Source organism: Leopardus geoffroyi, chromosome D1 (genome assembly GCF_018350155.1).
Source record: "Leopardus geoffroyi isolate Oge1 chromosome D1, O.geoffroyi_Oge1_pat1.0, whole genome shotgun sequence".
In the NCBI taxonomy this organism is placed as follows: Eukaryota; Metazoa; Chordata; class Mammalia; order Carnivora; family Felidae; genus Leopardus; species Leopardus geoffroyi.
This window is the reverse complement of record NC_059329.1, coordinates 98269999-98287462: the sequence shown is the minus strand read 5'-3', so window position 1 is coordinate 98287462 and position 17464 is coordinate 98269999. Positions and strand designations below refer to the sequence as shown.

Below are 17464 nucleotides of genomic sequence, written 5' to 3'. Positions count from 1 at the left end.
ATAATGGCTAATAATTGTTGCTTAAGAGTGTGCGCTTGCCTCAACTAAGAGCGTCCTCAGGTCAGGAGTGTGCATGTGTGAGACAATTCCATCTTCCAGAATCTTTTGCTCAAGAACAAAGGTATCTTAGCTCCTGAGGCCAAGCCAGAGACACATTAGAGAGAAGCCAGGAGACGGGAGAGAGGGAGGGACAGGTCCAGGTCTTGGTGGGAAGGAGTTTCAAAGCAGAGTTAAGAATGAGATGAAACCCGGGGCCAAGTTTCTCCCCTTTTCCACTTTCTCACTCTGTGCGGGACAGCTTGTGTATTCTTGGGCCCTGCCTGAGCCCCTGCCCACAAGAAGCTGGTGTGTGGTGTGGGCTAACAAAACTCTTCCAGTGATCCAAGGCTAGAAGTCATCATAGGAAAGCCCACACACACTGCAGAGAGGGGCCACTCTCTGGCCAGATGGCATGAGGCAAAAAAGCCAGGCAGATGCTGATCACCTGGTTAGAGTCAGAGTTCTTGCTGCCTGTGTCCCTTTCACACCACACAGTGCTTAAGTGGCTGAGTCAAGATAAAGGATGGACTGAGGGCCTGGAGAGAGCCCTGCCTGGAGGAACTGATCCTCAGCCCTGGGGGGTTTAGGTGGGCCAAGAGGCTGAGTCACTGCAAGATAGAATCCTGGGCCTGGAGTGCTCTGTACCCTTCTAGGTGACTGACCCCCCAACTTGGCCAAGCTGTGAAACTGCCACTAGTCTGCTCTGGCCGCTCACCTAGGGACCTCCCACTTCCTCCATCTCTACCCATCCCTCTCCCTCTTGCCAAGTCTCAGGCAGGGTGAGAAGCTCCTGGTTCCAGCACAACCAAGATGGTCTGGCCTAAGGCTTCATTCAGGCTCAGCCTCACAGATTCCTGGTTACCGGACCTCCCACAAGATTGACAACAACACAGCTTTGCTCAGACAGTATCAGACATTTATGAAACAAGTGAATATTCACAAAATGTGGGAGAAACACACCTTCTCAGTAAGAATAAAATCTCTGTATAAAGTGCATTTTGCCTGCGACCATCTCTCCCCCATGCTGGCCCTTGGATCGGGATTTGGGGCAACATGCTGTGGCAGCCCTGTGAACACCTAGGCCAGAAGAGGGAAGGCATGAAGCCATCACGGAGCTCGGGGCCACCAGACGCACCCTCTCCTCACCCTGACCCTCCCAGCTCCAGGAGCGGACCACTCTATTCCACTGGGGATGAGCCAGCTTGCCAGGGATGGTGAAGTAGGGGGAAGAGAGCCATCATCTAACAGGCAGGAAAAGGGAATCATCCTGATATTTGAATGTGCTGCTAAATAAATACTGACTCCGGCCTTCTCAAGTTCTCAAAACAGCCTTCCAAGGCTCGCTCTACTCCCCTTCTGACAACAACCCCTAATTCTCTTTCCTCCTGGTTGGGGCTGGGGAACAGAGAAGACCCCAACCCAATGCTGTGAATATACACCATCGCCTGTACCTTGCTTCCCCCACAGGATTATGGGACATTTGTAGTGAGGGTGACAGACATACAACAGTTGGACTCTAAAGGCAGCTCTCTGGCTGAGAAAACCTGAGGACATCTCAGGAAGAAGCCTGTCAATGTGCCGGACAGCTGTAGGAGACAGAAGCCTGACTCCAGGGTTCTGGTCCGAGGACAGAGGAGGACAGTGAGGGACAGGGCTAGGGCAAGGGAGTTAACAGCTATGAGGCTAGGAAAGGTCACAGGGGAGGTAGAGAGGAAAAGGCCCAGAGGCCAGCCTAATGTTACAGGTGAGGACACAAATCCATAGAGGAATTAGCCTCTCAGTTACGCACGCACCTATACACACACACACACACACACACGCGCGCGCGCGCGCACACACACACACACACACACACACACACACTCTCACTTTGTGGCTCAAGTGCAGGCCACAGGGTGGAAGGAAGACTTGCTCCAGCTGACCACACAGTCATTTTCATTATGTCTTTCTCCACAGGCCTTCAACAGTGGGAGGATTGAGGTGGGAGGCCAGGCCACTTCTGGAATGCAAGGCCTTGGCTTCTCGGGGTCAAACCTCCCACCTGCTGCTTCTGGAAGGGTTGGTGTGCTGGGTGGGGTCTCTACCTGGACATTTCCCAACTGTCCCTGGCAGTTCCCACCTGAGTCTACCTGCTGGGGTCCTTGGCATCCAGCTACTAGGAGAGCTGACACAGCACTTGGATGCTGACCAGCCCCAGGCAGGCCCCAGAAGCCTACAGACCACAGGACAGAATGGCTTTCCTGGCTGTCAGCTGACCTCAGGCAGCACTGTGGTACAGCCAGGGAGCCAGGGGGCCTTCTATCACCAGGAACCTGGCTTCCTCCTGGTGGAGGCGCTGACTCCACAGTCAGCACTCGGGCTGGCTCTCAGCTTCTGAGGAAGGAAGAGTAAAAGCTGGGATTCCGTTCTGAACCTTAGGTTTTCAGCCCCAGAAAGGCAGATGCACTTTTTAGGCTACCGTCTACAGTACTATGTATATGGCACACCAGTCAGGTAGCTGGTTGTACCTCCCCATGATGACATCAAGTTTTCAGATCTGTTTACAGCCTCATGCTCAGTCCCAGATGCCCAAGGAGGGGTCTCGAGGAGCCAGTGGCAGGAAATCTTAAAATAAGAAAGAAGCCGGGCCAGGTGACTGTGTCTGGACAGCATCTGTCCCCTCCAGCCTGCCCAGCCTCCAGGGTCATAAAGCAGGAACTCAGCAGGGCTGCTTCTAGAATCCCATGCTCTGGACCAGAGCCAGCCATGTTGCCCTCCCGCTCGCTCCTCAGTCTGATGTGACGAGAGAGAGAGGGAGGGCTCAGGGTCGGGGTGGGGGCCAGAGGCCAGAATCCCAGCTAGGGTCCTTCTACTCTTCTATTCAGACAAGGGAGCTGGCTCACAGGGACAGGTTTGGCTGAAAGTCACCGCCATGACCTCTAGCCTGGTGTCTGGAGGCTGAAGTGAAGCTGCTACATGTATTCCTCCAGCCCCAGCAGCGTTCGAAATCACAAGAGTGTAAACAGAGGCATGCACACGCAAACAGGCACACCACTCCTTCCTCCGCGCACGCGTACACACATGCACACTCGCTCGCTCAATCTCTGTCGGTGATCAGCTTTTCTGCAGGTTGCACTCTGCTGCCACGGTGGCTGCTCGGGCACCCAGGCTTCGCTCGTGGAGCTACAGCGCTGCAGCTGAAAGAGAAAAACAAATGCAAAAAGGAGCATTCAGGAGGCTGCTTAGTTGCCCAGGGACACAAACTCCTCTGTCTGCTTCTCGGGGGACACTCAGGTTGGGAACTGCGAAGAGCCTAGAGTGAACTGCATAGGCCTGGGGACAAGGCTGTTGCTGGGATGCCACCGGGTGCCTGAACACTGCCCCTCTGAGGTGGCGACACAGAACCAGCTATCCCCTGCAGACCCTCTGGGCCTCCTTGGCTCAGGGCAGGAAAGGAGGAGGAGAAGGCTCTATGAGACTCAACCGAGGCCTTGGATGACACTTGCTCTGATAGGACAAGGGCAGTTTTCACAGCAAGGCACAATGGCTGCTGCCAGAGATATTCAGAAAAATATGGCTGGAAGAGAAGCCAGCTGGGACCAGTAATTTGAAGATGAAGACAAAGACTGAGTTTAGAATCAGCCAGTGAACAAATTTCCACATATAGATAAAAGAACCCTGGCGAAGTGCTAGAAGATGGGGGGGTGGGGGTGGAGACACCAGGAAGAATCATTTTAAATATTTATGACATTCTGAATCTGGGGCAGAGAGAAGAAACGGACTCATGTCTGCTAACAGAGGACAGGGTAAGCCTGTCTTAGTGCTGGGCTGCCTATTTGAATGGGTCCAGTGAACTTGAGAGTGCACAGAGACATGCAGGGTTCCATTAAAAGTTTGTACAGTTTTGGGGAGCCTGGGTGGGTTGAGCATCCAACTTTGGCTCAGGCCATGATCTCACGGTTTGTGAGTTCAAGCCCCACATTGGGCTCTGTGCCGTCAGGGCCGAAGTTGGACGCTCAACCAACTGAGCCACCCAGGCTCCCCATGATCCTGTTAATCCTGAAGACATGGCCTCCATTTTTACAAATGAGAAAACAGAAGGTAGACAGGATAAGTTGCCTAGGACGATAGCATCAAAAGTGGCAGGGCCAAACCATGAAACCCAGGTCTGATGCTGACACCTGTATTTTTGCCATTAAGTAATCTCTATGTTCTAGTATTGCTCGTCAAGACTTTTAGGGACTATAAAAAGAAATTCAACATGGGAGCATGGAGACTAATATGCATCCAAGGAATATAAATGGAAGTTTAGAATTTAACGGAAGAGGGAAAATGCTCTGAAGAGTCAAAGATTCAGAATCAGTCTTCTGACACATGTAACTCTTTTAAGACAAATGTTAAATCTGAAGATTTTATCCAGATGATGATATGTTATCCAGAAGCTGGGTGAAATAAAGAGCAAATGTAAGAGTGATACCTGAATGAGTCAGTACTGAGTACCCCACTCTTTTTTTAAGTTTTACTTACTTATTTTTGAGAGAGGGGGGGGAGAGAGAGAGAGAGAGAGAGAGAGAGCGAGAGAGCGCACGCATGAGTGTAAGCAGGGGAGGGGCAGAGAGAGAGGGAGAGAGAATCCCAAGCAGGCTCTGTGCTGTCAGCACAGGAGCCCGATGTGGGGCTCGATCTCATGAACTGTGAGATCATGACTTGAGCTGAAATCAAGAGTCAGACACCTAACTGACTGAGCCACCCAGATGGTCTGAGTACTTCATTCTTTAAAATATACATTATTTTCAATAATTTTTCCTTTAAGCTTATACCAAAATGACCTAGCCATATTTTTCCTAAAAATAAATGTATTTGTTTCTGAAGTATACATGTTTATTGAAACATGCTGTGATATATATTTTACACACAGGTCTCTCTGTGGCCCCTGTTAAGCCAGAGATGACTTTTCTTCTGAAACTGAAAAACTCAGGATTTTTCCTGAATGGAATGGAGAGTGTACCATACAGGTCCTCTTACCCAATACCTCTTTTTATCTTGTTTTCTCCACCTTTAAGGGATGGGGGAGGATAAAGAGTGCATGAAGATTCCTTAGAATATGGGCTCTAACTCTGGGGTTCTTGGCCCCTTTGGGGTCCAAGGATAGGATTAAGGGGCAGTCCATGAGGACCCTGAAGTTCTGTGCACATTTTTCTGTGTGTATGAATAGCTACAACTTTCTGGGGAGGATCTATCCTTTTTTTTGTTTGTTTTAATTTTTAAATGTTTTTATTGTATTTGGCAGAGAGAGAGGGAGACAGAGTGTGAGTGGGGGAGGGACAGAGAGGGAGGGAGAAACACAGACTCTGAAGCAGGCTCTAGGCTCCAAGCTGTCAGCACAGAGTCCAACGCGGGGCTCGAACTCCCAGACCATGAGATCATGACCTGAGCTGAAGTCAGACACTTAACTGACTGAGCCACGCAGGTGCCCCTGGGGAGGATCCATCCTTTATCAGGCTCTCCAAAGCATGGGTAACCCAAAAAAGGGTTTACGAACCAATGCCTATATATGGTTGGAAAAAAAATATTTTTATTAAGTTAATTTCACTTTTTCTTTTTACTTTTTAATGTGGTTACTAGAAATTTAAAATTATACTTGTGGCATGCATTGTATATCTGACAGGACTGTTCTAGAGTTTGAAGCAATGAAATCTTTGTAACGGGGAGAGAGAAACCCCCCTCTTTTCCAGATTCTCTGATCGAACACTAGGCAGCGTAATTGTGTAAGCAAATTGCTTAACTGTAACCAGTGATCTTCACAGCTTCTGGCAAACTTGTCTCTAAGTACTTATGATTGTTGCTTATAGAGCTAGGGCTTAGCAATAGAAGATGATTGAGTGCCTTAGAGGATTTGGGGTATGTATTACGGGACTAAGGATTTCCAGGCTCCCTCTCCATCTTGACCATACAGGGAGGAGACATGCCCTTATTTCAATGGGCAGTGGCACTCCATAGCGGTTGTCCAGGGTCTATGGGGCCTTTATGGAAGAGTAGACAAGAGCCCTGCCTTCACTCCTGAGATCACCTGAATAATGAATGGATCCATGTACTTGCTAACAGCATTGACTTGCTTTTGGTTAAAAAAGCCCTTTTCAGGTGCCTGGGTGGCTCAGTTGGTTAAGTGCTGATTCTTTTAAAAAAAAATTTTTTTAACGTTTATTTATTTTTGAAAGAGAGAGAGAAAGAGAGAGAGACAAAGGCAGAGTGTGAGTGGAAGAGGGGCAGAGAGAGAGGGAGACACAGAATCAGAAGCAGGCTCCAGGCTCCAAGCTGTCAGCACAGAGTCCGACGTGGGGCTTGAACCCATGAACTGTGAGGTCATGACCTGAGCCGAAGTCGGATGCTTAACTGACTGAGCCACCCAGGCACCCCCAAGTGTCTGACTCTTGATTTTGGCTCAGGTCATGATGTCACAGTTCATGAGTTCAAGACCAGTCTGCTTGGGATTCTCTCTTCCCCCCTCTCTGCCCCTCCCTTGCTTATACTCTCTCTCTCTTAAAATAAATAAATAAAACTTAAAAAAAAATGCACTTTTCAGTGACAGGTTTAATTCAAATGCTTAAACTGTCTTTTCATTGCAAAGTATCAAAATCCTTTCTCTTTCTTTTTTTTAGCTGCTTATCTTCATTATGTTTTCTCAGGGGATGGCCTAAGACTTCCCAAGTCACCATATGTATAGAAAACATTATTTTGGAATTAATGTGACTTTGCAAGTATCTTTAATCAAATTTATAAGATTATTTTCTAATATGCTTTGCCTGTCAACCTTCTTAATGATTGCTTTACGCCCCACAGTGACAATGACCCACCATACAATCTGTGGATGGCATTCATTGAATTAGAATTAGGCTTATAATAAATCTCACATAAAGTACAGTAATCAAGAGGATATGTTATTTAATGTGCAACATTTCCTGTCTGCATCTGGTGCACACTGGCAGTGAGTGGGTATTCCAGTCTGCTGTGACAGCATAAGATATGTCCTGTTGCCTGCACATCTAAAATCCGAGCAATGTATTTGTCAGCTCCTCAATTATTCTGCATCACAATTAAACATTTTCCAAAGGAAAGCAACAATAAAAAGAACCAACGCCTAGAATATAAGCAGTCAGGTGGCTATAATGCTAGCACTTCAGACCTATGTAGACTTGGGCATGACTTCGCTATGGGGCAGGCTCAGGAAGGGAGATGGCAGTGTGTGGGCCTCAGATAAGCCCCTGTGACCCAAGTCCCTCTGTGATGGGTTCAAAAACACAAATACAGAAAACCAAGGTTTGGAAGAACCAGGATGTGCTTGTCTACGAAATCAGTCAAAGGCCTGGTCAACTAGTTACTCACGCTCCTTGATCAGCAGGTAACTAGGTAGTTCCTGTGCTCTTGTTCTCAAGCCAGGGCATAAGTCTGCAGAAAAAAACGTGGGCTGGGGAAATCAAAGGAGGCCCTGCAAGAAAATGACGACTGCAGCATTAAAAGAAAGGGAAGAACAGGTAGGGGGAGGCACCAAGGGAAAAATCAACTCATAAAACATGCACTGAAAAATCAATCTCTCAATTGTCCAACTCTTTCAACCTGTCATTAAATGTAAGAAACACAGAAGCAGCAGCAGCTGAACACAAAGTAAGTTAATGACTGCCTCCCTCAGTGCACCCACTGTTCGAATTACCCCCAGGCTACCTGTGAGCCAGATGCTAACAAGAAATCCAAGTCTGTGAGTCTACCCTTCCCCTGACCCCAGCCCAGAAGGGGCGTGTGGATGATGTGCACGCAGGAGCTTACATCAGCAGAGGATACCCCAACAGCTCAAGGTTGGTGGAAACTTTGGAGCCTGCAACCAGGTCTCGGTGCCCAGGAGCTTGAAAGGGGCAGAGGGTTTGCCACCAGCTCGCAAGTTAGGAAGAAGGAGGAACAGAGGCGCAGCTGGGCTTGGATGGGCTGAGATGGGCTACAAAGCAGGGCTCTCAGCTCCGTCTCATTTCTCATGTCAGTGACACCCTTTCCCTTCCTGCACCATACAAATCCTACAGCAAGGGGAGGGGATGTCAGCCAGCCAACAGCTACTTGGTTGGGAAAGTGCAAAGGGACACTGAGTCCCAACTTCTCGTTTCCAGGTCAGGAAGTGAGAAGTGGAGAGGTGAGGAGAGGTGAGGCAACTCGGGTGAAGGCTCCCAGGCAGTGAGCGCAGGATGGCAATGCAGACACTGGTCTGAGCGTAAGACCAGAGTACCACTGTCTCCACATCTACTGTGTAGCATTTTAGGTCACCCGCTGCCTTTCCCATACGTTGTTTCACATGAGGGACACACAACAGAAGTGCCAAAACGACAAGGAAGAGATTCCAGACGTCAGGTTTTCTGCAGTGAAGCCCCAGGGCTAACCAAGCTTGGTGACCTGTGGGCAGGGGAGGGGAAGAGGTGACCCTTGGCCAGGAGACTTCTGTATTCAATTGGGGCTTCTCTCAACAACCACTGTGTGCCAGCCGATGGGCAAATGGATCATGTGCGCTGCTCCCCCATGACAAAGCAATTGGACCAATAAGAAAAATCTGTACACAATTCGAGGCTAATGGAATCCTGAGCAGTCAGCAGCTTTAGGGATTATAGGGAAGCCTCTGAAATGATAGCTATTTGGAGACTGGCTTATTTTTCAGTTTAGTGAACATTGTACAATACCACCAAATGCAGAACAGACACTGGTGTGGGTTTTAGGTAAGCATGAAACCTACTGATATCAAGGCATGTTTTACACTGTAAATTGTTGTCTGTCCTGTGAACTGCCATAGCTCTGAGGCATTAGAAATAATGGAATCACAAAGCCACAGAGCTCAGAGCTAAATGGGGCCATCCAGAAGATTCAGCATGGAGCCTTCAGGCTGGTAAAGAATGATTAGTCACACCTTATAGATGCAGTCTCAGAAAGGCCAGGTATTCTGCCCCAAGTCACACAACTAATGCTGACCAAGAGAAGAGGGGAGAAGGGTAAGTCTCCTGCTTCTCAGTGTCCCGTGTCAACTCTGGCCACGTGGCCACAGCTTTGTGGTCCACTTAGCCTGGAGGGCTGCCTCCGGCTAAAGTAACAATAACACAATTCAAGACACCCTGAGAAGCATGTACAAGATGGTAATGTGATTTCATCTCCATGGTGCATTTGACCTTGTTCAAAGGCTTTTTTGCACATACGGGTTTTCATTTTCTTTCCCTAACGTGTGCTCGATTGGCAGGGCAGGTGACAAGGTGCTATTATCACTGTTTTACAGATAAGGATGCTGAATGTCTTGGGGGCCAGGCACTACCACCAGCATCCAGTGAAACCCAAGTATACTCTCTTCTCTCAGGGTTTTCAAAGAACACGTGCATTCTTCCCCAGTCTGTCTTGTCCTCTGACCTCCTAGCCCCCCACTTCCAAGCAATTAGCCATGATTAAGAGCATAGTAAACCTTGAGAATCAGTCCTTAAGATCCCAGTTGGCCAACGGATAATCTCCTGGGTGGCCAGGTCAGAGACAGGCTGACGTCCGCACCCTTGTAATGTTTTTACTTGGAGTCACTGCTATCGCGTCTCAGCTGGCTCCCCCACTGCCACCATTTCCTCTGCAGACCCCAGCCCAATGCCTTCCAAAAACGCCTGTTTGATCAGTTCACTCTCCTGTTCCAAAATGGTCCTTAGTGTCCAGAGTACAAGGACTCACCTGCCTGACATTTAAGACCCTGCAGGCTCCAACCCAACAGTAGCCTTATGTTCTTCTAAAATAATAGTGATGATATCTATAATAATAATAGCTACCATTTACTGGATACTTATGAGCCAGGCATTGGGCTAACTGCCTTGCCTATTACCTAGATGCTGTTAGCTGTCTACCAGTACCCATACTTCCTAGCTACCAAAACCCTGATTTTGTTCAGTGGGTCACGGACCGGCACAGACAGTGGATCATGACTGGTCTAAGTCAGTGAGTCTCGAAGTACAGTCCCAGAACAGCAGCATCATCGGCTGCTGGGAACTTGTTAGAAATGCAAATTCTCGGGGCGCCTGGGTGGCTCAGTCGGTTAAGTGTCCGACTTCAGCTCAGGTCATGATCTCACAGTCTGTGGGTTCGAGCCCCACATCGGGCTCTGTGCTGACAGCCCAGAGCCTGGAGCCTGCTTTGGATTCTCTGTCTCCCTCTCTCTCTGACCCTCTCCTGCTTATGCTCTGTCTCTCTCAGTCTCAAAAATAAAAACATTAAACAAAAAACAACAACAAAAAAAAAAATGCAAATTATCAGGCCCCACCCCAGGCCTACAGGATCAGAAGTTCTGGAGGTGGGGCCCAGCAATCTGGTTTCACAAATCCTCCAAGGGATTCTGTTTCTCACTCAAGTTGGAAAACCAATGGTCTAAACCAATCCTGATAACCTGGATCCCTACTTCCCACACTGGAGGTGGCCTTGTGACTCAGTGTGGGCTCATGAGACCAACATGAAAAGCCGGGAGAAGGGTATTCTGGGAAAGCTTTTATTTTCTTGATGAAAAGGGAGAGAGGCATCCCCTCCCAATCTTTTTGTTTGTTTGTTCTTCTCCAATCTTAAAATTGCAACCCCCCACTGTGGGCCAACCTTTACTTTCTATCTTCTTACCAACGTTACTTTTTTCTTCATACCACTTAGAGCCTCTCGACTATATCTACTTGTTTACCGTCTGTCTCCTCCCACCAAGATGCACCCAAGAGGGAAGGGCCTTTGTCAGTCTTGTTCAGCACGTCTCAGTATCCTCATGTGCACAAAAGTGTCTGGCAAACTGCGTTCGCTTGGTGTGTGTTTACTGATAAATGAGCACAGAGGTCTCTTCTTTCTTGCTTTGGATGAGAAATTGATGGCTGAGGCTGTGGCAGCCACCTTGACACCACAGAGCAAGAGAATCTCAGAGAAACTGGCTCTGACATAGTTGAGCCAACTCAAAACCAACAAGGCGCGCATTAGGGCCTTCTGTTAGGTGAGAAAAACAAACCCCTGTCTGCTGGAGCCACAGCAGACAGCTTTCCTACTCCCAGCAGTGCTGCGCGCTCCTATCAGACACATAAATGTAACCATTTAGCCTTTGTAACAACCTACTTTATAGGTAAGGAAACTAAGTCTCATACCAGTTAACTAACTCGTACAAGATCACATAATCATTAAGCTATTTTTCTTGTCCAAAATGCCCTCCTTGTGGTCTAAATCTAACTTACCTTTTAGCCCCAAGTGTAAACTTCTGTACTGTATTCCCTGATCACTCCGGCCCACCAACCGCTGGCTTATGACAAGCATGTAGAGTCTATATCATCTGTCTAGGAATTAGAAGTTATTTGCCTTCTTTTTCTAAGCAGACTGTTAAATGCTTGTGGGTGGGCATCATCACATATCTTATATGCATATACTCCCCTACCTCACATAGCTCCTGGCAATAATTTCATGCTGAATTGGATGCCATTAGCTTACTGAGCAACCTTGATCCAGACATTTAACCTCTCTATTCTTTGATCTTCTCACCTGAAAGTCGGGAGTGACAGCCTGGCAAGGTCCAGATTTGTAAGGCAGAATGAACTTTGCTTAGTATCAAAGAGCTAAGAGATAACTAAGAGAGTAGTATCTAAGCCTGCCAGTGCTTCTGGAACAAGCCAGCACAAATCTATCAGTGACGTCTATGACCAAGAGCCTCATAGGGTAAAGGGCACAAGCATCAAACAATCATTGTCTCACCCAGTACTCAAGCTTAGCCACTGAAATCAGATGGCCTCACCTGGCCCTGAAATGGAAGGGTGTGGAAAAAAGAATCCATGGCCTCCATAGAGAAAAAGCATCCCCTCCAATCTAATGACGTACACATGGCACATAAAGAACAGCCTGGGATGATGACTCAAAGAGAAGAGTAATTTATATTTCCCCAAGAAAGGCACAAAAGTCCTTTCCTGCTCTGGGGAGGGAGCCAATTTTTATTTTGTAAATGACATTCAGGGGGCTTCCAAGAAAGCTGAGTGCTGACAGGGAAGTGCAGAGCCAAGGCCAGGAGGAAGGTGAGAACAGAGGAGTGGCTTCAAGAGGCAGAGACCATGGGCAGCCAGACTCTACTGGTCCTCAGGCAGGGCTGGGCCTGGCCAGCAGTGCCCAGCCCTCTGCTTGTCTTCTGAAGGTCAGTGCTGCCCTCCACTGGCCTGCCTACGGAACACAGCCCGTCCACGAGGGCAGAAGGTCCAGGAGCATCCTCAGATCCTGCCATGAGGCCATTTCTCCTACAGCTTCCTCTCCGGGTCTCTGCTTTCTTTTTGTGGGATTTGCCTCACTTTGATAGGTAGAAAGAGCCAAAGGGGGAGAAAAAAAAAAGGTTTTTCCTTAGCTGGTAAAGAAAGAAAAACGCTTTACTTTTAAATTTCTTTTTAAAATTTAAGAGGCATAGAAGTCAGAATGGAAGAAATTTAGAGCTGAAATCCTAGAAAAAATCATGCAGTCGCCACCAGGTTTTCATCTGGTTTGCTGGGTTTTAGCCTTCAGCTGGCAGGGCAGTAGTTTTCCAGACCCCTGTCCACCTCTCCCACCTCCTTTCTCCAGCTGAATCTGCGCTGTCACTCACCCTCAGACGTCCCTGCTCGGCAGCTCTGGGGCGGGCAACCCTGCCACCCTCGCCCGTTTGCTGAGTTCTTCGCCCGGTGGCTCCTCGGCTGCTTCCAGCTTGCGTTTTGGGGACGCTGGGCCACTCGGTAACGGTCTTGGGCCTGTAGAGAAGCAGGTCAAAGTGTCACAAGGACCCTGCATGGAGCCAAGAGGACCCGACACTGTGCAACGGCAGCTCTTCCAGGGGCAGGGAGCCTGCCTCAAAGCCATGCCAACGAGTTGCTCCTCAGGTCTGCCCCTCGGTCTTCTCTCAGCAGTGACCTTGCCTGGAAATGTCTAAGGAGGGCATGACCAGGCCTGCTGGAGGCAGGGCCAGCTTCTGGGCCCCAAATCCCACGGGCTCCAGGCCACAGACTGCTCTGGCCTGTCTGCTGCCCTTGCTCTGAAGGTCAGGCACTCCCTCGGAGACGCTGGATCAGCCTCCTGAAGCAGGAACCAGCAGCACCCTCATCTGTGCAGCTAGCCTGGCTTGGCAAACTAGAAAAACCCCTGGCACTCTTGCTGGTCTCATCTTACTGACATCGATCCCAGAGCCGGAGGGAGGAGGTGAAGAATTCTGCAAGACTGCCTGGCCTCTCTTTGCTGCCACCACCGGACTGTGCTGCCCCCTCCTGCCTGGACCACCACGGTTGCCTCCTTTCTAGTCTCCCTGTCCTGGGGCCTGCCCGCACCGCACTGTCCCTTCCACACAGCAGGCGGAGGGAGCTTTTGAAAACACAGGTCAGGTCACACACCTTCACCCTGCTGACCACCCCTCAGTGCCTCCTCAGTGCGCTGATGACACAATCCTACTCCTCCTGGCGGGCCCATGTGACACCGCTCCTGCCACACCTGGTCCCCATCTCACTCTAGCTCCTCCCTCAGGGTACGCCAAGCAGCACCGGCTTCCCTTCCTCTGTGCCTCGAATGGGCTAAGCTCGTTCGTCTCTGGGTCTTTCCCTGCTATTCCCTTTGCCTGGAATGTTCTTCCCCCAGTTCTTGGAAAGCCTGGTTCTGCTTGTTACCAGGGTCCTGCTCAGAAAGGGGTTTCCTGACTAATTCTGTCTAAGCAGCCTGAAGGAATCCCCCTTCCCCAGCCCCTCTCTTACCAGGTCATTCAATTTTATTTTCCCCCAAAGCACTTGTTATCAAAAATGCTCTTACACGGTTCCTTTACTATTTGTCTCTGCCAAGAGGAATATAAGCTCTCTATAAGGGCACAGATTCATTCCGGCCTCTGTCCTCAGTCCTCAATGACTGAACTGGTGGTAGTTCTGCAGTGTCCTCCGGGTGGACACGGGCCCCAGGAGGCCAGCTGCTACTCACCTGCACTGCTCACGTTCCCAGTCTGGCTCGAGCTGGGCTCTGCCACCGGGTTGCTGAGGTCTTCCACACAGGAAGGGACAGAAGCCAGCAGACCTGGGAGAGAGGCAGGGATACGATCAGAATGTAATCTCGCAGGACTCTAGAGGTCCACCAGGCGGTTGAAAACAAGATGCGGTGGTGGGAAAGGGGGTGCTGGGCCATGACACTGGGGCTCCATCGCTTCCCGCTGTGGCCACGACGAAGAGAGGCCCCGTCCAGCCTGGCCTACAGTGCCCTGTGCCCTGGGAAGTCAAGTCAACTGAACGGCTCAAAAGAGAGCACTCAGTCTCCCTTTGCAAATATCTGGAAACCCCCTCTGAGCCCGCAGGTAGGTGCTGTCCTGCCCCTAGTGAGCTAGGGGATGGTGGTGGGAGTAGCGGCTCCTTACAGAGTCCCCGGTAGCGGGAGAGCTGCTGATAAATCTGCTTCATTCGCTCAATGTTGAGTCGGCTGGTCTCAGCATGGTTGACAATGGGCCGGGGATAGTCCACACCAATGATGCATTTGGCTGCCTTCTGAATGGACTCTGGGGCATTCCAGGGCTCATAGATGTATCGAGAGGGGAATCCTTTCAATATGGGCAGGTATCGCCTGAAACACATACATCGGACAACCGGTCAGCACACTGGCACTCTCCTTCAAAGGGCCAAGGGTATCTCATCCTAGGAGCAGGCCACGGCAGCCAGAGCAGAGAGCCTGGACCGCATCCTCACCTGATGTAGTCTCCACTGGGGTCCGTGCGGCGGCCAAAGCCTACAGGGCAGTAGCAGTGAAAGAACTGTTGGAAGAAAGCACTGCAGGACAGCCACATCCAGCTGCCCGCGTTCACGCTGAAATCTGCATCCAGGAGCAGCTCATCAAATACCTAGATGGGGAGAGTGTGGGACAATCAGCCACCTTGAGGACCTCCTGCCATGATTCTCCCCAAGTTACCACACATCTCCCCATGGAGGAGAGCCAAAGCCCTTCTGCGGAGGGCAAACCAGAGAGGAATTTGAGGGGATGCCCAGGATCCAGGGATCCTACCCCATGCCCCAGCCCAGAAGAGGGCTGCCCCTGCTGGGCCTGACAAGAAGGAACAGGCCAGCTTCCCCCGAGAGAGCACTCACCCGGACCCCGCTCTCCCAGCTGACCCAGAGGTCTCCGCGGGTGAGGAAGCAGGCCACAGCGTGCCGGGCCAGATGGTGGATCCAGCCCTCCTGCCTCAGCTGGGTCATGATGGCGTCAATCCAAGGGAAGCCTGTCTTGCCCTCGGCCCACTTGGCCAGGGCCTCAGGGTTGCGGTCCCAGGGGATCTGGATGCAGATGGGGTTCCCCTCCATGCGGTCAAACCTGGGGTTGTTGGTGGCTGCCGTGTAGAAGAACTCTCGCCACAGGAGTTGCCCAAACAGGGAGAGGGGGGGCGTGCTGTTCCGCTTCACCTGGGGTTGGGGGTAGTAGCATGTGGATGCAAATACCCACCCAGCTCTCAGCACCACGTCGCTCCGGCCTCCCCCACAAGGGAATCTGGAGCTGCCACAAACGTGGTGGCTCCAAACCGCCTAGACGTGTGGCGGGACTGTGCCCTAGCAGTGGTCCAGCGTGCCCACAGGCTGAAAGCCCAGGCCCTGGCTGTGCCGCTGCTCTGCGCGGTGACGATGGCTGCAAAGTCAGGTGGTGGGGAGGGGTATTGCCACAGGGCTCTGCACCGGGAACCAAACTCCCCAGGCCTGGGCCATGATCCTCATCCTCAGGGGTCCCTGTTTGGCTCCACTTTCTAGAGTCAAAGGGAGTTTTCCTATCAGCACACGTAAAAAATGCTCTGTCTAGATATTGGTTAAACAAGTTACACACACTGGCCTGGATCTGGGGATGTGAGGGAATGAAAAGATCAGACCTCCCAGCAAATAATGACCTTCCTGAAATCACAAGATTCCAAACTGGCAAAGCCACCCCATGCCACAAAATCCCACCACTGGCAAGGACACGGAAGCAGTGTGAATTGACAGACAGAAGGATGATCTGATGAACGCGGATAGTTGGGTGGACAGTCAGATGTACTGCCCTCTTTCCTTCTGGGCGGTGGGGGCATGACCACAGGGTCACGTGCCTACCGTCCACGTGGCACAGCCCTGCACTGAGCCCTCCAGCTCATTTCCTCATTACTGGTAGGCAACGGCTGCCCGTGGACCCCCCAGCCCACCCACCGGACACAGCCCCACAGAGCGCCCCCGTGCTCTTCGGCTCAGGCCTGGCTCCGGCCCCGCCCTCCCGGGCTCCCAGCCGGAGCGCCTGCCCCTGTCCACCTGCCAGCAGCAGATCTGCCACCTCAAGGGCCACACCCTGAGGTCAGCTTTTCTGCCTGACCGGTTCTACCTGGTAACACAGATTTTATTTAGTTGGGCGGTCTGGGTGGCGCTGGGCTCCGCCACCTCCTGCATGTGGACTCTTCCCGACCTCCTCTGGACCGTTCACAACCTGAAGCACCTCCAGGATCCACAGCCCAGTCTTCATCCCCAGGGTCAGAGGGAGGGGCCCCTTTTCAGGTGTGTGACTGGCCCGGAAGCCCCGTTCTGCTTGGCTGTGACCGGGCGCAGGGCGCACTGCCCTCCCCGCCCCTCACCTTTTTGTACAGGTCCCACAGGCGGTAGTAGAAGAGGCGGCACGAGAGGCAGCCAAAGCGCAGGTAGGGGCTGAGGCCCGTGGGGCTGGCCAGCAGGGAGTTGGCGTTCATTCGGGGTCTCTCATAGTTGGCAACCCAAGCCTGCAGTGGGAAGAGAAGGCGAAGAAAGGCAAGGCCTGGATGTTAGAGAAAAAAACCCCGAGGCGCTGGCACAGAGCGCGACTTCGGAGCCCGCTGTCATGCACGTCCTCCCATCTGATCTGAACCATCCTCTGAGGCGGCATTTCTCAGCACCTCCTTTTGAAAACGAACAACGAAGCTCAAAGGGTGATGTGCCTCTTCTGGGGTTACAGAGTCGGTAAGAGACAGGGCTGGGGGGCACTTAGCTTCTGACTCCAGACTCCACCTACATCTAGTAACTCTTTTCTCTTGCTCCACTCCTAGAACCCTCTTTCTCTTCTTGATGACTCTTTCACAAGCTTCACACCCTCTTTAGACCCCCTATGCCACACTTCCCCACCACCCTCCAGCAGACGACTTTCCTTCCCGACAATAAGGAAATGGAAGCCCTCAGGAGAAAAGCTCCTCAACCTGTAGCCACTGAATCTACAAACTCGCCTGCATCTACACCTACCCCCTCTTGTGACCCTGCCCAAGGCCAAGGCCTCTGCCTGGCTCTGGAGCCCGCCCCTCTTCCCTCTCTTGCATGTTCCGTATCTTTCTCTCCAGTTTACACTCCAAGAATATTGGGGAAGTCATCTAGCTTTTTTGCAAACCAAAGAAAAAAAAAAAATGAAGGACTTCTAGTAACTTCTAGCAACCCTGCAGACCTCT

The 17464-nt window shown here is 50.9% G+C and overlaps 1 protein-coding gene across 3 annotated transcripts in view; it reads right to left on the bottom strand.

Moving 5' to 3' along the window:
- Window positions 1-933: 933 nt before the first annotated feature.
- CRY2 (cryptochrome circadian regulator 2) overlaps window positions 934-17464 on the bottom strand; it is a 34753-nt gene continuing 18222 nt past the window's right edge. For 2 of the 3 annotated variants that reach the window (XM_045486627.1, XM_045486629.1), the window contains exons 6-12: window positions 16631-16771; window positions 15138-15449; window positions 14742-14893; window positions 14417-14619; window positions 13990-14082; window positions 12644-12785; window positions 934-3215 (exon numbers count right to left, since the gene is read on the bottom strand). In XM_045486627.1, coding sequence (XP_045342583.1) covers window positions 12646-12785; window positions 13990-14082; window positions 14417-14619; window positions 14742-14893; window positions 15138-15449; window positions 16631-16771 — 1041 coding nt within the window. In that variant the 3' untranslated portion in view covers window positions 934-3215; window positions 12644-12645. Of the gene's footprint in view, window positions 3216-11932; window positions 12356-12643; window positions 12786-13989; window positions 14083-14416; window positions 14620-14741; window positions 14894-15137; window positions 15450-16630; window positions 16772-17464 lie in introns of those variants that run through there. The other variant, XM_045486628.1, reaches the window with a different exon arrangement.